The sequence below is a fragment of the Cucurbita pepo genome, chromosome 19 (genome assembly GCF_057944985.1).
Source record: "Cucurbita pepo subsp. pepo isolate OVF chromosome 19, ASM5794498v1, whole genome shotgun sequence".
NCBI lineage: Eukaryota > Viridiplantae > Streptophyta > Magnoliopsida > Cucurbitales > Cucurbitaceae > Cucurbita > Cucurbita pepo.
This window is the reverse complement of record NC_141816.1, coordinates 9,555,236-9,573,920: the sequence shown is the minus strand read 5'-3', so window position 1 is coordinate 9,573,920 and position 18,685 is coordinate 9,555,236. Positions and strand designations below refer to the sequence as shown.

Here is an 18,685-nt window from a genome sequence, read left to right as displayed (position 1 = left end):
AAAAAAAAAAACAGATGAAAATAAATAATTGAAGAAAAAACAAAAGTGTAATAATTTTTATTTGTATGGATGAAAAGCGAAAAATATAGATTATTGGATAGCAGAAATCAACGAATAAAGTAACACGTGGCTGAGCCTCATTGGATTTAACGGACCGTGGAAAGCTTCCCAGCCCAACGGGCACCACAAAACTCATATTTTGACTAATTGGGCTTTATCTCTCGCGGGGGCCACACAGATGGAATCTTCATGCTCCGTATCTAATTTGAGATATTATTTATTTTGGCTCGTTATAGATAATATTTGTTAGCCGAGTTTAGATTATTACTAAAAAAAACATTTTAAAATCATGAGACTAACGATAATACTTAACAGACTAGAGCAGACAATATTTACTATCAGTGGACTTGAACTCTTACAAATGGTATTAAGAGTTAGGCACCAGGCGGTGTGCCAGTGAGAACGCTAGGCTCTCAAGGAGGATAAATTATGAGATCTCACATCGGTTGGAGAGGGAAACGAAACATTCCTTATAAGAGTGTGAAAACCTCTCCCTAACTGACGCATTTTAAAACCGTGAGCCTGACAACGATATGTAACAACAACATATGCTAAGCGGCCAAGACGGACAATCAATTATTGTCCACACTTTATTAGGGTTGCACGAAAAAAATGAAAACCCCCCTTAAACCGATCAAAAGTCTCGCTAGTTCAAGTTAAGACTGGTTTGGTTTGGATTGGCTATTCAAGTTTGTTTATAAGAAAACTAGTTATTCAAGTTTGTTTAACCCCCACCTCAACGCACGCGACATTGCTCCATTAGGCTTTCGCCCCCTGCGGAAAAATTCCCCAGAGCTGCCTCCTGCAGGAGTCTGGGCCATGTCTCAGTCCCAATGCGGCTAATCATCCTCTCAAACTAGCTACTAATCATCGCCTTGGTAAGCCATTACCTCACCAACTAGCTAATCAGACACAACGAGTTGTGGAGTAATGTGATTGTTGACATCTGGGTGTGTACCCACTGGCCATATGGGTTTCCCCACCGAAGTTCACCAAGGAGACAAGTGACGTACCCGCGCGACTAATTAAGTGCCACATGATCATGCAACTAACATATCTATTCCCGAAAAAGACGTACCATAGAATTCGACATCGAAATTCAACATCTCGAAAGTCTATAAAATTTATTATATCCATTAAACCAAAACACTCCCATCTTTAATTTTTTATACTAACTTATTTTGAGTACCCAAACATAATTATATGCATCTAAATCCAAACAACTTGGTTGATTCGTTCTTCGTTCGTTCGTTCGTTCATTCATGCCCATCTCTTACAAACCCTAACCCTAAACCCACAGTTCATATGAAGAATCACAGAAGGAGCTGGAGCGACAACCTTATCATCATCAACAGCTTGAATGTCGAAGTTATGGATAATGGCAGCCGACACGATCTTCAGCTGAGAAAACGCCACGCTTTTCCCCAAGCAAGTCCTCGGCCCAGCATTAAAGCTGAAGAATTTATACGACGGCTCTCTTTTAATCGCCCCTTTCGCCGTAATCCACCGCTCCGGTTTGAATTCCTCGCAGTCCTCTCCCCACACCGACCTCATTCTCCCCAATGCGTACAGCGAGAAGAGGATCATCGTGTGCGGCTTCACGTGGTGGCCGCTCGGCAGGGTGTCGGCTTCCGCCGCAGATTTGTGCTCGAAGGCTATTGGAGGGTAGAGGCGAAGCGTCTCGCATATGGCGCCGTGCAAGTACACTAGGTTGCTGAGCTCCTCAATGGCGAATGTTCTTTGTTGTGGGATTGTTATGCTATTGAGTTCTTCTCGGATTTTTGCTAATATGATGGGGTTTTTTGTGAGGGTGTAGAAGAGCCACGAGAGGGTCACGCTGAACGCGTCTCGGCCTGCGATCATGAAGTTTAAGACCGTGTCTCTTAAGAACTTGTCGTTGATATCGAGTTCGTTGTGTTCGTTGATCATGTACCTGTCATCCATGCATATAAAATATTAAATTTTTCTTAATTTTACCTATGATATTAGGTAGATATGTTTAATAAACCTATCGGGACCACGGGTGAAAATTCTCGGGATAGAGGAGTAAAGAGAGATTTTTATTGCTGTCTCTTTCAAATTAATCGAATTTTCGAAATATTATTAAATTTATTAAAATGTTTTGACATTTTTAAAAAAATTATTAGTTAAAAAATATATAAAAAGATGGAGAAGAATTCTTATAATTTTTCAAGGTAAATCTTCACTGAGAATTGAAATATTGTCTGGATTGAGTGTAATAGTCTAAATCTACTGCCGGGGGGATATTATCTTTTTTGGGCTTTCCCTTAAAGGTTTCCTCTCAAAATTTTTAAAACGGGTCATCGCTGGTACACCGTCAAGTGTCTAACCCCCTTCAGGGCTCAGTCATCGTTGATACATTGTCCGGTGTTATCCCCTTTGGAGTTCAGCATCCTCGCTGACACACCGCTCGGTGTCTAGTTCTATACCATTTGCAAGAAGAAAATATCAACACCACAAGGATAATATCTGCTAGCGGTGAGCTTGGGCCGTTACAAATAGAACGAGTGTCAACGAGGACACTGGGTCCTGAAGGGGGTGGACTGTGAGATCCCACATCGGTTGGGGAGAAAAAAATGAAGCATTGGTGTAGAAACTTCTCCCTAGCAGACGCATTTTAAAAACCTCGAGAGGAAGCTCGGGAGGGAAAGCCCAAAAAGACAAATATCTACTAGCGATGGACTTACATAAGAGAGGGCGACGGAAGAAGTTTCTTGTCACTTCCTCGTCCATTCGGTTAACTAGTGTGAGATTTCAAATCGGTTGGAAAAGAGAACAAAACACACATTTTAAAACTTTGAAAACGACAATGGCGGTTATTAGCGGTGTGTTTAAGATTGAATATAAGATTAAGGATACCATGTGATCAAATCAGCACCACCATCAGGTAGTTCTTCCTTCATCTCTCGAGCTCGATTCAAGCGCTCTGTTTTGACAGCCAACAAATTAGCAATAACATGATCAATCGTCTCAGCAGCCTTCCTCATCCTCTTAGCCTCACCAACATCAAGCTTCTTCATCAACTCCCAATACATTTTGGGGTACAAATGCCTTACAAACAGCACTTCTTGAACATCATCCATAGCCTTAGAGAACGGAATTTCAGGGAACTCAAGGCACAAACTATTAAGATCAAACCCAGTAACCATCATACAAGTAGAATCAAACGCCAATCTCAAGAACAGATCTTTCAAATCAACCACTTCCCCATTTTTGCAATAAAACTCCAGCACCGGAATCACCCCTTTCTCCACCTTTTCCCGAGCAGCTCCGGCCATGAACTTAAGAAATTTCTCATGAACTATCAAAGACTGCGCCACTCTGCGTTGGTTCTTCCATGAATCGGCGTCGGAGTTGAAAATTCCATCGCCTAGAACCTCGAAAATGTACTTGAATTCGGACCCTTTTGGGTATTTTTCGAAGTGGGTGCTCATAATGTGGTGGATATTTGCGGGGTCGACGGTCATTAAGAACCCTGTTTTGGTGAACCAAATGCCTTTGAAGTGGAAAGTGCAGCCGGTGACCTGTAGGATTTCGGTTATACGGTCGTGGATTCGGTGGATATTGGCGATGACGGTGGGGATCATTCCGACAATGGGCCAATTCCAAGGAATCCCATGTGGGTTTCGTCTGTGAAACAGAGAAATGAGGATGAAAATTAGGGGAAATGAGGCGAGGAAAATGGGTAGAAGGTCGAGAGATGCCGCCATGGGAGAGGTGTGGGTGGAGCTAATTTGTTGTGTATTTGGCTTGTTCTTAACTCCATCTGTGTTGTAATTTATAATAATGGAGTGGATGAGATATATCTATTAAATTCAGTCTATATCTATATCGAGAAAAAAAGATATAGATTCGTTTGGAATTTTAAAATTGTGTTTATTGTCTCATAGGCTTGGTTAAGAGAATTCCTTAGGAGTCACACACAAGAGAAAGCTAGTCTTCGTGGGGCAATTGACACGAATTATGGACCTAAACCTAAGTGGTGATCTATTTATGACCATGATGAAGCTTGGATGAAACTAAATGAGGTCTGAACTGACTGATGTTGAAGGACCCGTAGATGAATTATGGTTAGGGATGAAATGCCACTTGAACAAAGAGCCGGCCGGTACTCCCCGAGTACTTTTTCAAAGGTTCTTGTGGTTTAGGGTGCCAATTATGTAGCTTAATAGTTATAAAAGGTTAGCTAACTTTTTATTCTTTGCTTTGGATTCTATTTCTTTCCAAAATTTCGTATGGTGATTACTAACTATGATACTATATATGAGGGATAAGGAGGGTTTAGTCTTACTCCAACCAGTGCTTCGCATGGTCCGGTGAGTAGCTCTTATACCATTTGTAACAGTCAAACTCCATTGCTAACAGATATTGTTCACTTTGGTTCGTTACGTATCGTCGTCAGCCTCACGATTTTAAAACGCGTCTATTAAAAGAGGTTTTCACATCTTAAGAAATGTTTTGTTCTCCTCCCCTATGATATCTCATACATATTTTATGTCATCAGCTTGTTAATTCAGCAATATTTTAGTCTTTTTTTCAATCAAGTAGGTTAACCCTCTTCTTCTCTTACAGTTCAAGAAGGGGCACAGGGAAGGGAAAGAGAGATGTTTGTAAACTCAATTCAGGACCGTTTAGATCAAATTTAAACTTAAACTAAATTCAAATATCGGGTAAGGATATAATTAAAAGAGAAATAAATTGAACTAAAATTCCAACGGTAAAAAGGTACGGAAAAGTGGTGTTACCGACGATGACGGTGACAGGTTTTTTTCGGGAGCAAAACATGACTATAGACAATCACTTCAATATTTGCTGAAGGGAGAGAGTAGAAGGGGGAATGGGCCAAGGTTGAGATTTCCCAAACCACCACAACTATTAAATTTAATTTTATTCGGTATCTAAATTTTCCAAAAAAAAAAAAAAAAAAACTATTTTATTTTTGCATCTAATAATTTTAAAAAAAAATTCATATGAATGGTTGGATACCATTGCATTTTTATGTCGTTCAATTGGTTCATGGTTATGTGGATGTGTCGAGAGTTTTGGGGGCAATGCCGACCTCTAAGTATATATGGGGAAGATACTCAAAATGAATGAGAGTATGGGGAAGTGGTGTTACCGGTGATGACGATGACAGGTTCCTTGGATGCAAATTGCAAAACCGAAACATAACCACCTCTGACCATCATCCACTTGAGCTTCTTACCATAACTCGACCATCATGTTTCCATTAATTTGGCCAAGCAACGCCATAATATTTGCCAACAACCACACACTCCCACCATTAAATTTATTTTAATGGGGGTATCCATAAACTTTTGGTTATTGGATTAAGTATGAATGGAATCGAATATCCAACCCAATGCTTTATTTAAATTATTTTTTTAAAAATTACATATTATATTAATAATTAAAATCACATTAAAATTTTTTTACTCAATTTTACTTATTCACTGTTACATTTTATAACTAAAATCACTAATTACTCATTTTATAACTAAAATCACTAATTACTTAATTTTACTTATTCACCGTTACATTTTATAACTAAAATCACTCATTTACATTTTATAACTAAAATCACTATTACAACTAAAATCATTGAAACATTTTATAAGTAAAATCACAATTACAACTAAAATCATAATTATTATCACAATTACAACTAAAATCATAATTATTATCATAATTATTTTATGACCATTACATTTTAGGTCATAACATTTTATAACTAAAATCACCATACCGCTAAACCCTAATTAAAACTTCAAATCTTGCTCTTCAAATCTTGCTTTATTAACATTGTAATAACTAAAAATGTAACTTATTAACATTGTTATAACTAAAAATGTAACTAAAACCTCAAAGCTCACCCAATAATTGGATTAACCCTTAATAAAAACTTTATATAAATCTTTTAATACATTGTACATTGAGTATTCCACGCGCCTACTAATAATTCAACCCCTATTAAATTTTTACTTTTTCAAAAAGGGTTAGCCCCTACGTTAGGAGCTCACCTTATGATTTAACCCCCTAATAAATTTTTACTTTTTAAATCAGTCAGTTATTACTAGAGGTAGGGCACCAGATATTGACCAGTGCATGCAACGATCCAGGGCCCCTGAAGGCCGCCGGTGAACAGGGCAATTAATAGGAAAAAACCACAGTTAAAGTGGGATGCAAGCAAAATCTAAGTGAAACCTTCTGTACCGTAAAAACCATTCGTACTAAGACTTGGAGGGGTGCGCCTGGGCCCGAGCAGTAGTGCATCACTTGGGCGACGCTCGAAAACCCCGGGCAGAAAGCTACCGTAATGGGCCCTCCCCCAGTAAAAATTAATTTAATATCATGTGGGCCGATGGCCCACGTATCAGATATTAAACCGATAAGAACGGATACTACACTTGATCTTAGCCAAAAGGCCGAGAAAGGTACGAGTCCACTGGCAGTAGCTTCTCCTTATTTATAGCGTCTTCTCTCTCCTTCATCGCGGATATGGCCGATGTGGGACAAAATCAAGTTGGTCGTCTTGCCCTCTAACCCCGGTAAGTCTATGAAATGGCATATTTATTTTAAAAACTTGTTTTTTTTTTAAAGGAAAAAAAAAAAAAAAAACTTAATTAATTCTAACTTCATGAAAAACAAACTGAATGCATAATTTATATTTAACGGTAAATATATTTTGTTTTAATTACATAATTCATGCTTAATATTTTAAGAGTTTCAATTTTACACTTCTAAAAAAAAAAAAAAAAAAAACCAAAAATAAATAAAAATACTAATAATAAATTATGAAATTGTAGCAGTGACATTTTAAAATATTGTTTTAAGAGAATTCGATCATATAAAATGTATCCATGAGATATCTCGTCCAAGTAAAGAAACGATACGTAAATAAATTGAAATCATATGTAAACTAGAGAATAATTACGAGGATATGACTATTAAGAAATGTTTAAAAATATTGATAATTAGTGTATATATCAACAATATGCAACTTTATTTTCGGTAGTTCAATCATAAAAATTATGAACTAAGTGTGTTCAAGTTTGAAATTGAATCACCTATACAATTTTCTAGAAAGTTGTGTAGTAGTCCAAGCCCACCGTTAGCACATATTATCTGTTTTAGCTCGTTAAGTATCGTCATTAACCTCACAATTTAAAAACTCATGTACTACCGATCAGTGCATCGCACCATCCAGTGACTAGTGAGAGTAAGGCTAGACTCTCTCCATAGTAGACACATTTTAAAGTCATGAAGTTAACGACGATATGTGTAACAAGCTAAAGCAGACAATATCGGATAACAGTGGGCTTAGACTGTTACAATATGAGCGAAGGGAAAACATAATAAAAAAAATACGTGTATCTGAATACTATGCATGAGACGTTACATTAGATGTCCTAATTGAATTCATTTCAATAGAGAACACCAAAGAGGATGGAATTAAACATGGTTTTAAGGGAGATTGCTATAATTAATTACACAAGTAGAGAAGAAAATAAGAGATTAAGAGGTCAAAGGGTAGTAGTAGAAGAACAGGGTGGAGATGAGAGGTGCAAATAAGTGGAATTAGGGCAACTACCATGAGAATGAAATATTGGAACATTGCAACACTTCGAGAAAGGGCTCTCGCGGCTGTGAATTCCTTCGTATGTTGTTATAACATAGCTTGAATCTTCTCTATCTCTCTCTACTCTCTTTTTCACTCCACACCCACTACTCGAACATTTGTAGTAATTCCTAAATAAATTAGATAAAACAATGGTTACCGGTTCAAAAGTCACTCCTTCAATTATAGCTAATAGTAATATTGAACTCATATTCTTTTCTACCTCACAAGATGCAAAAGTAGGATCGTACACGGGTTGAGTTGAGTTAGAATTTTTTTTTTCGACCAACCCAAAATTTCGGGTTTGTTGGACTGGTGACTCGAGTAACCCAAACAGAGTTCACACTTCAACCTATCTCAACCCAACCCAACTCTCTATTAGATTGTCAGGTTGTTTTTTTTTTTTTAAAAAAATATGTTTAAAAAATCTTAATTAACAACTAAAAGGTAGTAAAACTCAAATATCAAACATTCACAGATCATAACAATCACTTCAAATGTTCTTAGTATTCACAAGGACTATGTTGTAACCTTATTTCTAGGTTGGTCGGGTTGACAAAACCAAAAAAATGTCATGCAAACCAATCCAAATTTTAGTTTTTTCACAAATTTAACCCAATCCAAACCGAAAAAATAAAATCAAACTAAATCTAACATAAATTAGGTTGAATAGTTTAAACGGATCAATTATCAGATCATATAAACACCCATATGCAATTAAACATCTCTATTCTATATCTTAATTAATCGAACCATATTTATATAAACGTTAATTTATTTTAAAGGGAGAATAAATAAATAAACATATATGAATATTTACCTTGGATTAGGGTTATTTTTTTATAGATTTTTTGCCATACTTTCTCCATTTGAAGCCATCCTGCAAGATCTCCAACTCAGACTTTGTTCTAAACGCAACCTTATGGCACCCACCACCTCGTCCTTTTTGTTTTCTCTTCACACCCCTTCTCTCACGCCACTCATCTCTGCAAAAAAAAACACATTAATTATTTTAACAAAAATAAATTAATTCATTAACTATATATATATATATATATATATATATATATATATATATATATATATATATATATATATATATATAAATATAATAAGCTCTTTCACTTGCATGCTATTCTTATCCATGGTCGACGTTGCTTCTTCCATGGATCTGCTCCGGCCTCCGATTATCGCCTCTGGAAACGCTGTGGTCTCGGGTTCGAGCCAGAAATCGGGTAGCAGGTAACCTGAGAAATCGAGGAGATCCATGAACGAGGAGGACGAGTCTTCAAACTGGGTAGGGTTTTGAAGGGAGTTCATGGCCATGAAAAGTAAATGGTTTGAAGAAGAGGAACATGGGGAGGAACTGCTTAATTAAACATTATATAAAGTTTTAAAAAAATAATAATAATTAATTAATTGATTTTTTTTTTTTTTTTTAATCTCCTTTTCAGCTGGCTCTTTCCTACTCACCTTCCTGCTGTCTGCCGGGAAAATTTCTCCTTTCTTTCATACAGGCATTATTTTAGGGTGACGTCATAATTGTGACGTCATTTCAATGCAATAAAAAAAATTCTATTTTTTTAAAAAAATTAAATTGAAATATATAAATATGTGGACTAAACACGTTATTGTAATTTATATTCCATGAATTATGTAATAAAAACTTTTAATTTATCTATTATTTGAAATATTGAGCATTATTATTGTTAAATTGTAATTAATTTAGTATTAATTTACCAAACACTTTCATCATTTTTTTAATTTTAAGATTGAAATTTATGGACTAATAATTTATCTCTTTTATCACAAATGTTTTTTTTAGATAAACTTAAAAATAAGTTTATATATTTAAGTAAGAATGGTCCAGAAAATGTTTAAGAAAAATGTGTTTATTTTTAATTTTAATAACATGTAAGATAATGATTAAATCTTTTAATTAATATAAAAAATGTCCCGTACATAATTTAGAACAAAATTAAAATTTAGTGGATATAATTTTAAAAAATGTCGTTTTGAGTTAATTTTTTTTAGTTACTTGAGTAATATTATGTATCTCGTTTGTAATCGATAGTATTAAAATAATAAAGGATATATAAGAAATACAAATTGAAGATTTAATACTAATAATTAGAGTTAAGAAAAAATAATTATGGAGACATAAGTAAAACAAAATTAATACAATTATGAAAGTTTGAATGTGACAAAAGTATATATCTATTAAAATAAATCGAAATTAAAAGTTGAAATGATTAATAAATATTGTTGATAATGTTTATGAATGGTGATGTGAATAAATTCAAATTGAATTAGAATTTTTCATTTTATTTAAGGATAATATAATATATAGTTTTTTTCTTTGTTTTTTACAAATTTTTACGGTCATTCGAAATAAATTTAATTTTGAAAAATTAAATTTAATTAATACATAAATTAACAAATAAAAATTTACCAGATTTTACAAATCTCAATAAATATTTAGAAAATATCTATTTTAACATTTTTTAAAAAAAATAAAAACGTATAAAAAAATCATCTAGAAGGTAATTTTATGAAATTAAAATTTTAATATAAACATTTATACAACTTTCATAAATTTACAAGGAAATTTTAATTATTATCATAAAATTTATAATAATTTCTGGATAAATTCAATGTATTTTTTTAATACAAGTGGGTGAATATTGATATATATATATAAGGGTTGACTGGCTGACTAACTATGTGAATGGAAGACTTTAAGGAAGACTTCGAACAAGTGGTCAGGTTAAATGAACCCGAAAACTTTGTATCTTTTAATCACCCACCCTATTGCGTGCTCTAATTTTAGCATATAATCTAAAGTTTTAAATAATAATTTTTTTTTATGCATAGCTGTGATGCATTTGTATGATATTTATACGGACTCAAAAACTCAATCAACTTAGACTATTCAAATTTGAGTTGATTAATTTTTTTTTTTTTTCGATTTGGGTTGAGTTAAAATTTTCGAAATCAAACAATTCGGGTTAGTTTGCAGATCGAGATTTATTTAGTTTGATCAATCTGATTAATCATAACCTAAGATTACATGTCAATTCAACCTTAACTTACTTTTACGATTATTATTAAATCTTAATAATAATTAAAATTACTTCCATCCAATTTGACCCAACTTATTTATTCGTTAGATTTGATACAAACTTTGAATTAGATAATGGACTAGTTTGTTTAAGTCATATTTAGATTGACTAGTTAACCGGGTTTAATTGACTCATTATTTCATATTATTATATTTTATATACTAGAAAAATAAAATCATTTATAATTTATTAAAATTTTTAAAATTTTAAAAATAAAATATTATCTTATCAATAACTTTTATTAAATAAAAATTATAAAAATACGAAAATTTTAAAATAAATTCAAGACATAGAAATTCAATAAAATTAATAACATTTAATTAAATATATATATTTAAAAATATTTAAATTAGTTAATGACTCAAATTAATATGAGTAAAACCGAAGATTGGGCATGAGCTTTGCAATTGAAGGTTGGGTCGGTTTGGTCCAAGTCCAAATTGTGTCGCTCGCTGGGTTTGAATTCGGCTTGGTCGGACCGGGTTGGACTCGGCCCAACTATGAAGGTAAATGATAACGAAAATAGTGTATTGACCTCACGATCCCAATTGACAAACATTTCCGAGAAGTTAAAGGCGGCGAAACGCATATTGACCGGTCGCCGTTCCCGTTCGCCGGTTGAATCACGGCATCACAACGGGCTTTCTCCTATGGCGTTCTCTTCGGTTCCCATGAAATGCCCTTCTGTTCTTCACCTGCGAGTTCTTCCTAAAAGTTCTGCAAAGCGAAGTTCAATTTCCTTTCCATATTTACCTACGAAAATCAGCCATAGGAATTCCTTATCAATTCGATCGGTTGCAGTCCCTGGTACGCCTCTTCTTCGGATTTCCCTCTGTTTTCCTGCTTTATTTTTGGATATTATACTTCACTGCAATATCGTAGTTCATGGATGCATTGTCTATGTAAGAATTAGTCTGAATTTTTTCTGTTTGGATTGGATTTGAAGCATGAAATTGTGAAGAATCTCAGATTCGAGTGATTTTTTTTTATTAATCGAACATACGATTCAGGTATTGATGGATTGGAATTGAAATTGTTAGCTGGTGTAAGCTTTATATTGAAATTGAGTAGCAGAATATTTAGGATTTTTCTTATTGATTTACATGGAAAATAACTGTTTGTTACTTGGAACGATTACCTGTTTGCGAGTTATAGTTTGAGATCCTGTTGGTTGATATACAAATCACAAATTATGTCTTTAATTTGTTATAATGCCTGAATGATCAGAATGGATTGATCTTAATGTGCATTATTTCTCGTAGTTGTTAGCATTAATCGTTTCTTCTTTTTAGACATCTTCAGATGCAATATTATTTGTGATTTTCTTTTGGGCTTACTACATCAAAAGATAAAACCTATTAAATCTTGCATTACAGTTTCTGCATATGAAATATAATGATTATATTATGTCTTATGATCAAAGTTTACCCTTTCATCTTATTTTCTTAACATGAAAATTGTGATTGAACAGCTGCTCCAACATCTGAGGGTATAGCTCCGGCTATCTCATTAACAGATAATGCACTGAAACACTTTAACAAAATGAGAACTGAACGTAATGAAGACTTGTGCTTAAGAATTGGTGTCAGACAGGGTGGATGCTCTGGTATGTCCTACACAATGGAGTTTGAGAATAGGGCAAATGCTCGACCTGATGACTCAATTATAGAATATAATGGTTTTGTGATTGGTAAGAGTTATAGCTTCACTGTTTTCACTGAATTTCTATTGATGGGTATTTCTTGAGCCATATGTCATAAATTTGAGGAACTTTATATTAGAAACCACGACTTTGCATAATGATATGATATTGTTCACTTTGAGCATAAGCTCTAATGACTTTGTTTTTGGTTTCCCCAAGAGGCCTCATACCGATAAAGATGTGTTCCTTACTTATGAACCCATGATCATCCCCTAAATTAGCCAATGTGGGACACCCACACAACAACCTCAACAATTCTCCCCTTGAACAAAGTACACCATAGAGCCTCCCCTGAGATCTATGGAGTCTTCGAACAGTCTCCCCTTAATCCGGACTCAACTTTTTTCTCTGGAGTCCTCGAACAAAGTACACCCTTTATTCGACACTTGAGTCAATTTTGACTACACCTTCGAGGCTCACAACTTCCTTGTTCGACATTTGAGAATTCTATTGACATGGCTAAGTTAAGGGCATGACTCTGATACCATGTTAGGAACCACGATTCTCCACAATGGTATGATATTGTCCACTTTGAGCATAAACTCTCATGGTTTTGCCTCGTACCAATGAAGATATATTTCTTACTTATAAACCCATGATATCCCCTTAATTAGCCAATGTGGGACTCCCTCCCAACAATCCTCACCACTTTGTTTGTAGTTCATAATTCATCTCTTATACACTGAAGCGAGTTGAATTACTAGATATTGAGTTGAATTACTAGATATCAGTAGTTTCTTATGCTACTAAGATGAATGTTGCGCAACTGTTGTCAAACATATTGTTCTTTTATGCATACTGTTTGACATAAACTTGTATGTTGTTTCATTCCTTGATAATTGCTCTCTGCTCTATGGATGAAGGAACTTATGCATGTTTTAGTGAACTACGAACGTGTCGTTTTGTCTACTTCGTTTTCGATATGCTCTTTTGTGTTGTAGCCTCCTGTTCTCATTTGCTGTGTAGCTTGAGCTTCTGATACAAGCTTCCCTTTCTCCTCCTCCTTGTTTTGTAGTATGTGATCCCAAGAGCCTACTGTTCTTGTTTGGAATGCAATTGGACTACAGCGACGCACTTATCGGTGGGGGTTTCTCGTTCAAGAACCCGAATGCTACACAAACTTGTGGTTGTGGAAAATCATTTGCTGCAGAAATGTAGAATCATCATTTGTATATATGAATGGTTCAACAGGAACTTGATAGTTCTAAGTTAAAGAAAACTTTGTTTTACCATTGATCCTAATAGTATACCTTCCATTACGAGTCTTCTGTAGGTTATATCTCTACTTTAACCCTTCCGGAAAAGGAAATTAGCTCTTCATGCTTCGTTTGAACTTATTACGCGCTATTTTCACTCGAAGCTTCATGGTCATCTTTTGATAGAGAGTCTGCTCTTTCCAATACGATAAATGTGGAGACGTAGATTTGGTACGTCAAAGGAAGTTGGACTTTTAAATTTTTAAAACGTGTTGGAAGAAATTTTTAGTTTACTGTTTACCGTTTATGCAATTTATCTTGTAAATTTAAGTTTGTTTGCTTATGAATTACATGAATAAGTAATCATATCGAAATTATCTAAATCATACCGTTATTTTTTAAGCTATAATTTACTAATAATTTTTTTAAAAATTTTTTTATATAAAATTTAAATATTTTAGGTTTAATTTTTACTTTGGTTAAAATTGCAATTTGACCCACTAATTCGATAAATAATAAAATAATAATAATAATAATAAAAAAATCTATCTTCAAATGGGAAATGGAAAATGAAAAAAGAAAAAAAAGGGGAGGTGAAGGTGCAGGTTTGTTGAGGTGCACTGGTTTTCGATCATGACCATCCATTTGGAAAATTAATGTAAGACAATCCAACGGTGGGGATACGAAGTAGACCGACGAATGAGGAGCAGGCTCCATCAAACCATTTCTAGCAGAGCTCCCCTCCGCTTCGCGCAGACTGCCTCCTTCACACTCCTAATATATCCGACTTCCAATCCTCAAACGATTCAACGAAGCATCAGAAGAAGGGCGCAATCTGAGCTACCATCATGGCTTTCTCTTCTCGTCTCTTGTCCAAATCCAAGCAGGTCTGTTCATTTCCTTCCTGGATCGGCCCCGTTTACCCTACTTTCCGTTCTCCCTGATTATTCTTCTTTAAATGAACTTTTAAGGATTGATATGCGTGTGTGGCTTTTGTCTTTTTTTATTGATTTTATTTTTTTTTATATTTTTGTTTACGTTCTTTTGTTTTCTATTTGGGAATGGAGCTGATTATTAGCAAATACTCGTATGATTCCTGGAAATGGTGTAATGTTTATCAATTTCTCCCTCCCTCTAATTCAAATTTTCTTTATTGGCTCGTGTAATTTTCTACATTTTGAAGGTGTCGGATTTTTTAACTGTTTATTTAGGATCTGTGATTTTAGGGTTTCTTTGGATGATGTAAAGTATGCAGGTTGCTGTCGATTTTTCCAACGTTAAAATGCTGGCCGTATAGTTTGGACATTGTAATTCTGTGCTTGTAGGGCAAATGTTTATTTTTTTAATCTTGCGTAGAGGTGTAATGATTATTGAATCAGCTGCTCGACGTGTGTTTTTTGTGCCTCTTCGATGTTACAGGTGCTTGGCGGTCGAAGTATCTTACATCAGGGGTATGCCATTCCTGTTCGTCACTTTGCGGAAGAGGCTGCTCGGCCTGCTCCGAAGGGAGATGGTGAGGCAAAATACGCTCAATTAGTGAGAAATAGGGAGAGAAAGAGAGAGAGAGAGAGCTATGAAGTTTGGTTTATGTCAATCACACAGTTGTAGTTAAATCTGAGAATTGCATTAGATATATGTATATGAAGACTATAAAGCTACATGAGTGGTGCATTAACTTCTCTATATGAACAACGATCATAATTTTCTGTGATTTCGTTGATAATGTTTTTTTTTTTTTTAATTTTTTTATGTGGGTGCCAAAGAAATGCTGAAGAACATATTTCTGGAAGTGAAAAAGAAATTTGAGACAGCAATTGATGTTTTCCGAAAAGAGAAGATCACTATTGATCCAGAGGATCCTGCTGCTGTAGCTCAATACGCAAAGGTCATGAAACAGGCCAGAGAGAAGTGAGTGTTTTTGAATGATTACTACATTTTATAGTTGTGAAATTTGAGTGTTTTTGCTGAAGAACATACTTGTGGGTTGACTCCGTATATCTTTTGCTGTGCAATTAACTGGTGCAGAGAGGTAGCCTGGGTCATTTTATCTTTTTAAGCACATTAATCAAATACCCCTGCCAATATTGGCTTCTTTTATTGTTTGTTTTTAGTTGCTTCTTTTGAGGGTCCTTGTACTCCAGTACACTTTGCTTGGTGAAATTCTGCCTCTGCATTCTGAAACAATTTTGTTGTAGTTGAATTAAAGGAAGCATTTGGAGAGTAATGGTGTGATAATCATGAATATTCAAAAACACGTTTTGGTGATCATATTTTTTGTATGTGCCCAATAAACTGGAAATGGAGTTACATTACTCAAGGGGGGATCACTAATGTCAATTTTTGTTCCACTTACATTGTACCTTTTTCTAGGAAAATAGCTACAAAAAGTTATACACAGAGTTCTCATTTATTTTTGTGTTCCATGCTAGCATTTATGAGCCAGCCTTGTTATCGGCCTTCATGGAAGTTTATTTATTTATTTTTATCACGTGACAATGGAACATGTGTTCATATTAGTACATGCATAATGGTGAATTTATATTATAAAAATATGTGCATATGAATTCTGTATGAGTTACAATTTTAACCCTCTTTTTTTCCTCACAGGGCAGATTTATTGTCAGAATCAGAGCGAATCAAATACACCATTCAGTCACGAACCCAAGACATCCCCGATGCAAGAACATACTTGCTGACATTGAAGGATATCCGGATTAAGTATGCTCCTCTTTCATGGACTTTGATTTCTTGTCAACACGAGAAATGCACTGTCTAAATTTCTCTCCTTAGCTTGTTTGTTAACAGTTGTGGTGTCATGAATATTTGGGTTTCAAGGCATTGCAAGATGTACAAGACTTGGAGACTTGGGCCAATATCAATCAATAAAGCCTGGAAACCTCCTCACCAAAAGGAGGAAATAAAAAGAAAAAAAGAAAAGAAAAGAAAAGAGAAAGAAGCTCCAAGCCTCCAATACATCTGCATTTATAAAAGCTAACTTTTACTAACACGACTTGCAATTCATCAAGTATTAAGCTAAGTTGGCACAGGGATGGATTGGCTGACATGGTTAATGTTTACTGAATAAACTCGTGTCATCTAACTCGAGCTATATTTTGAGCCTTGAACTAAACTTCAGTTTTTCTTTTCTTTTTTGTTTTTTTTCACTTTGCATGTCAACATTTTCAGATTTTTTTGGCATTCTTTCCTCCATATAGTCCAATCTCAATATTTTTCTCCAAACATTTCCAAATATTTGTTGTATGGTTCTGGTATGGATTTGGGATAGTATGATATTATATTTTGGAGGTATTTAGTGCCCATGCATTCATTTTTATCTTTGAAACTTGTGACGTTGATCTTATGTCTATTGCCAAGTGCATGACTTTGTTGTTTGTTTCTTGATCATATTCCTTTGCATTTTTCAGGAGAGGTCTTAATGATGAGCTTGGTGCAGAAGCTATGATGTTTGATGCACTGGAAAAGATTGAGAAAGAATTGAAGAAACCTCTCATGAGGAATGACAAGAAAGGAATGTCTCTTCTTATGGCTGAGTTTGACAAAATCAATCAAAAGTACAATTCTAACTTCTTATACTTTTTGTTTATTTTGGCCTCATTCCAAAAGATTGAGTGGTTTATACACACACACACACACACACACACACACACACACACACACACAAGATTGCCATCAAGAACAAAATGTCTTGTCAGAAAACAGAAGCCCTCACGCTCCCCTTTTGGATGAAGGACATGTTCACCATCCTTCTATTTCTGTTTTCGTAGAAGATACACTACAGATGTGAACATTATGGAGAACTATCGTATGATAGACCAGTGAAATAAATACTAATTGATGAACTGAAAAAAAAACGTAGTAAATACAAAATTTAGTGTAGAATAAGATTCATTTTTATTTTTCTGCATTGTGTGTCTATTTGGTGGCAGAGCCGGTTGCACCTATTAGTGAAGCTAAGGTACCCAACTATTAGATTTATTTTCTTATTTGACTTGGACTCTAGCTTTTACCAATGTAAATTTTTGAAGGAGCTTGAGATAGTTGGTAGCGATCCTACATACATACAGTTGAACAATCTTTCCATAGGGATAAAAGATATACAGTATTGAAGTCTTCATTTCAACATTTTTGGATCAGGATTGGGATACGGAGGGAAGATCTGCCCAAGTACGAAGAGCAGTTGGAACTTAAAATTTCCAAGGCACAATTGGAAGACCTGAAGAAAGATGCTCTTGAGGCAATGGAAACTCAAAAGAAGCGGTATGTAGTTTGTGGTTTGTGATAATTATTACGCTGCAAAAAAGTTGATTCTTAGTTGATAGCATAGTTTCCAGCAGACGATTCTGTGCTGCCTTCTTTTTTGTAGTTTGAATGACTGTTTTCACGGTCGCATTGATTATGATTGGCTAGATAGATTTTATACATAGGGCTAAAAAAAATCGTTCTCTTTAAGCATAATCCAACTTGCATATGGTTGGCTGTATTCTAGACATGTAGGCTCTTATCGAATCTTTTATTGAAACCTTTTGCAACTTCCTCTCTTTGCTTTCAGTGAGGAGTTTAAAGACGAGGCAATGGTGGATACGAAGTCATTAGATGTGAGAAACTTCCTGTAGATTTGCAAATCGTTTTCCATATGTTCTCTGGTTGAGAAAAAGCTGTCAACCGAAACTGATTCGGCTGTTTTTGAACACCGGGATACTTTTAGCTTTAATAAGAGAAGCACCTCTGGTATTGGGAGTGCATCATTTGGCTGATGTTTGTTCCCAACTTTTTTTTTTGTAAGTCATCCTACTATGTCACATTGTCAGGTGATAACTGGAAGGATATTGTCCCAAAACTTGCATTGAATCCCGTTTCCCAATCACAACTAAGTTTCATATTGTTTTTTTTTCTTCTGAAAGTGTTTTTAGTGTTTGGTGTAGCTTGTGCGCCAGAATGGTTTGAT

The 18,685-nt window shown here is 34.8% G+C and overlaps 3 protein-coding genes, 1 non-coding gene and 1 pseudogene across 5 annotated transcripts; 2 read left to right on the top strand and 3 right to left on the bottom strand.

Annotated features, from left to right (window-relative positions):
- Window positions 1-1,103: 1,103 nt before the first annotated feature.
- On the bottom strand, window positions 1,104-3,888 carry LOC111782010 (alkane hydroxylase MAH1-like). Its single transcript, XM_023662763.2, has 2 exons — window positions 2,941-3,888; window positions 1,104-1,993 (listed from the first exon to the last, which is right to left on the bottom strand). The coding sequence occupies exons 1-2, from the start codon at window positions 3,789-3,791 to the stop codon at window positions 1,321-1,323; spliced, it is 1,524 nt and encodes a 507-aa protein (XP_023518531.2). The 5' UTR covers window positions 3,792-3,888; the 3' UTR covers window positions 1,104-1,320.
- A 2,433-nt stretch (window positions 3,889-6,321) lies between these two features.
- On the bottom strand, window positions 6,322-6,519 carry LOC111782352 (U2 spliceosomal RNA). The gene has a single exon (XR_002813102.2). It is a non-coding gene; the product is annotated as a U2 spliceosomal RNA (small nuclear RNA).
- Window positions 6,520-7,581: 1,062 nt separating this feature from the next.
- LOC111782197 (putative WRKY transcription factor 51) lies at window positions 7,582-9,062 on the bottom strand (annotated as a pseudogene). The gene is made up of 3 exons (XR_015414567.1): window positions 8,829-9,062; window positions 8,520-8,685; window positions 7,582-7,830 (listed from the first exon to the last, which is right to left on the bottom strand). The product of XR_015414567.1 is annotated as a putative WRKY transcription factor 51 (transcript).
- A 2,290-nt stretch (window positions 9,063-11,352) lies between these two features.
- Window positions 11,353-13,788, top strand: LOC111781146 (iron-sulfur assembly protein IscA, chloroplastic). Its single transcript, XM_023661593.2, has 3 exons — window positions 11,353-11,628; window positions 12,293-12,511; window positions 13,539-13,788. The coding sequence occupies exons 1-3, from the start codon at window positions 11,472-11,474 to the stop codon at window positions 13,679-13,681; spliced, it is 519 nt and encodes a 172-aa protein (XP_023517361.2). The 5' UTR covers window positions 11,353-11,471; the 3' UTR covers window positions 13,682-13,788.
- A 658-nt stretch (window positions 13,789-14,446) lies between these two features.
- LOC111782042 (putative ATP synthase 24 kDa subunit, mitochondrial) lies at window positions 14,447-18,632 on the top strand. The gene is made up of 7 exons (XM_023662809.2): window positions 14,447-14,606; window positions 15,139-15,232; window positions 15,483-15,627; window positions 16,327-16,437; window positions 17,145-17,291; window positions 17,875-17,997; window positions 18,290-18,632. Exons 1-7 carry the CDS (start codon window positions 14,568-14,570, stop codon window positions 18,351-18,353), a joined length of 723 nt encoding a protein of 240 aa, XP_023518577.2. The 5' UTR covers window positions 14,447-14,567; the 3' UTR covers window positions 18,354-18,632.
- The last annotated feature ends 53 nt before the right edge of the window (window positions 18,633-18,685 follow it).

Bases quoted from the DNA above. Each gene is read 5' to 3' on its own strand.
- LOC111782010 (XM_023662763.2), bottom strand. From the start codon at position 3,791: ATGGCGGCATCTCTCGACCTTCTACCCATTTTCCTCGCCTCATTTCCC. The intron at 1,994-2,940 runs GTATCCTTAATC...CATGGATGACAG, and splicing joins GGTGCTGATTTGATCACATG to GTACATGATCAACGAACACA.
- LOC111781146 (XM_023661593.2), top strand. From the start codon at position 11,472: ATGGCGTTCTCTTCGGTTCCCATGAAATGCCCTTCTGTTCTTCACCTG. The intron at 11,629-12,292 runs GTACGCCTCTTC...GTGATTGAACAG, and splicing joins TCGATCGGTTGCAGTCCCTG to CTGCTCCAACATCTGAGGGT. The intron at 12,512-13,538 runs GTAAGAGTTATA...CTTGTTTTGTAG, and splicing joins ATATAATGGTTTTGTGATTG to TATGTGATCCCAAGAGCCTA.
- LOC111782042 (XM_023662809.2), top strand. From the start codon at position 14,568: ATGGCTTTCTCTTCTCGTCTCTTGTCCAAATCCAAGCAG. The intron at 15,233-15,482 runs GTGAGGCAAAAT...TGGGTGCCAAAG, and splicing joins GCCTGCTCCGAAGGGAGATG to AAATGCTGAAGAACATATTT. The intron at 17,998-18,289 runs GTATGTAGTTTG...CTTTGCTTTCAG, and splicing joins ATGGAAACTCAAAAGAAGCG to TGAGGAGTTTAAAGACGAGG.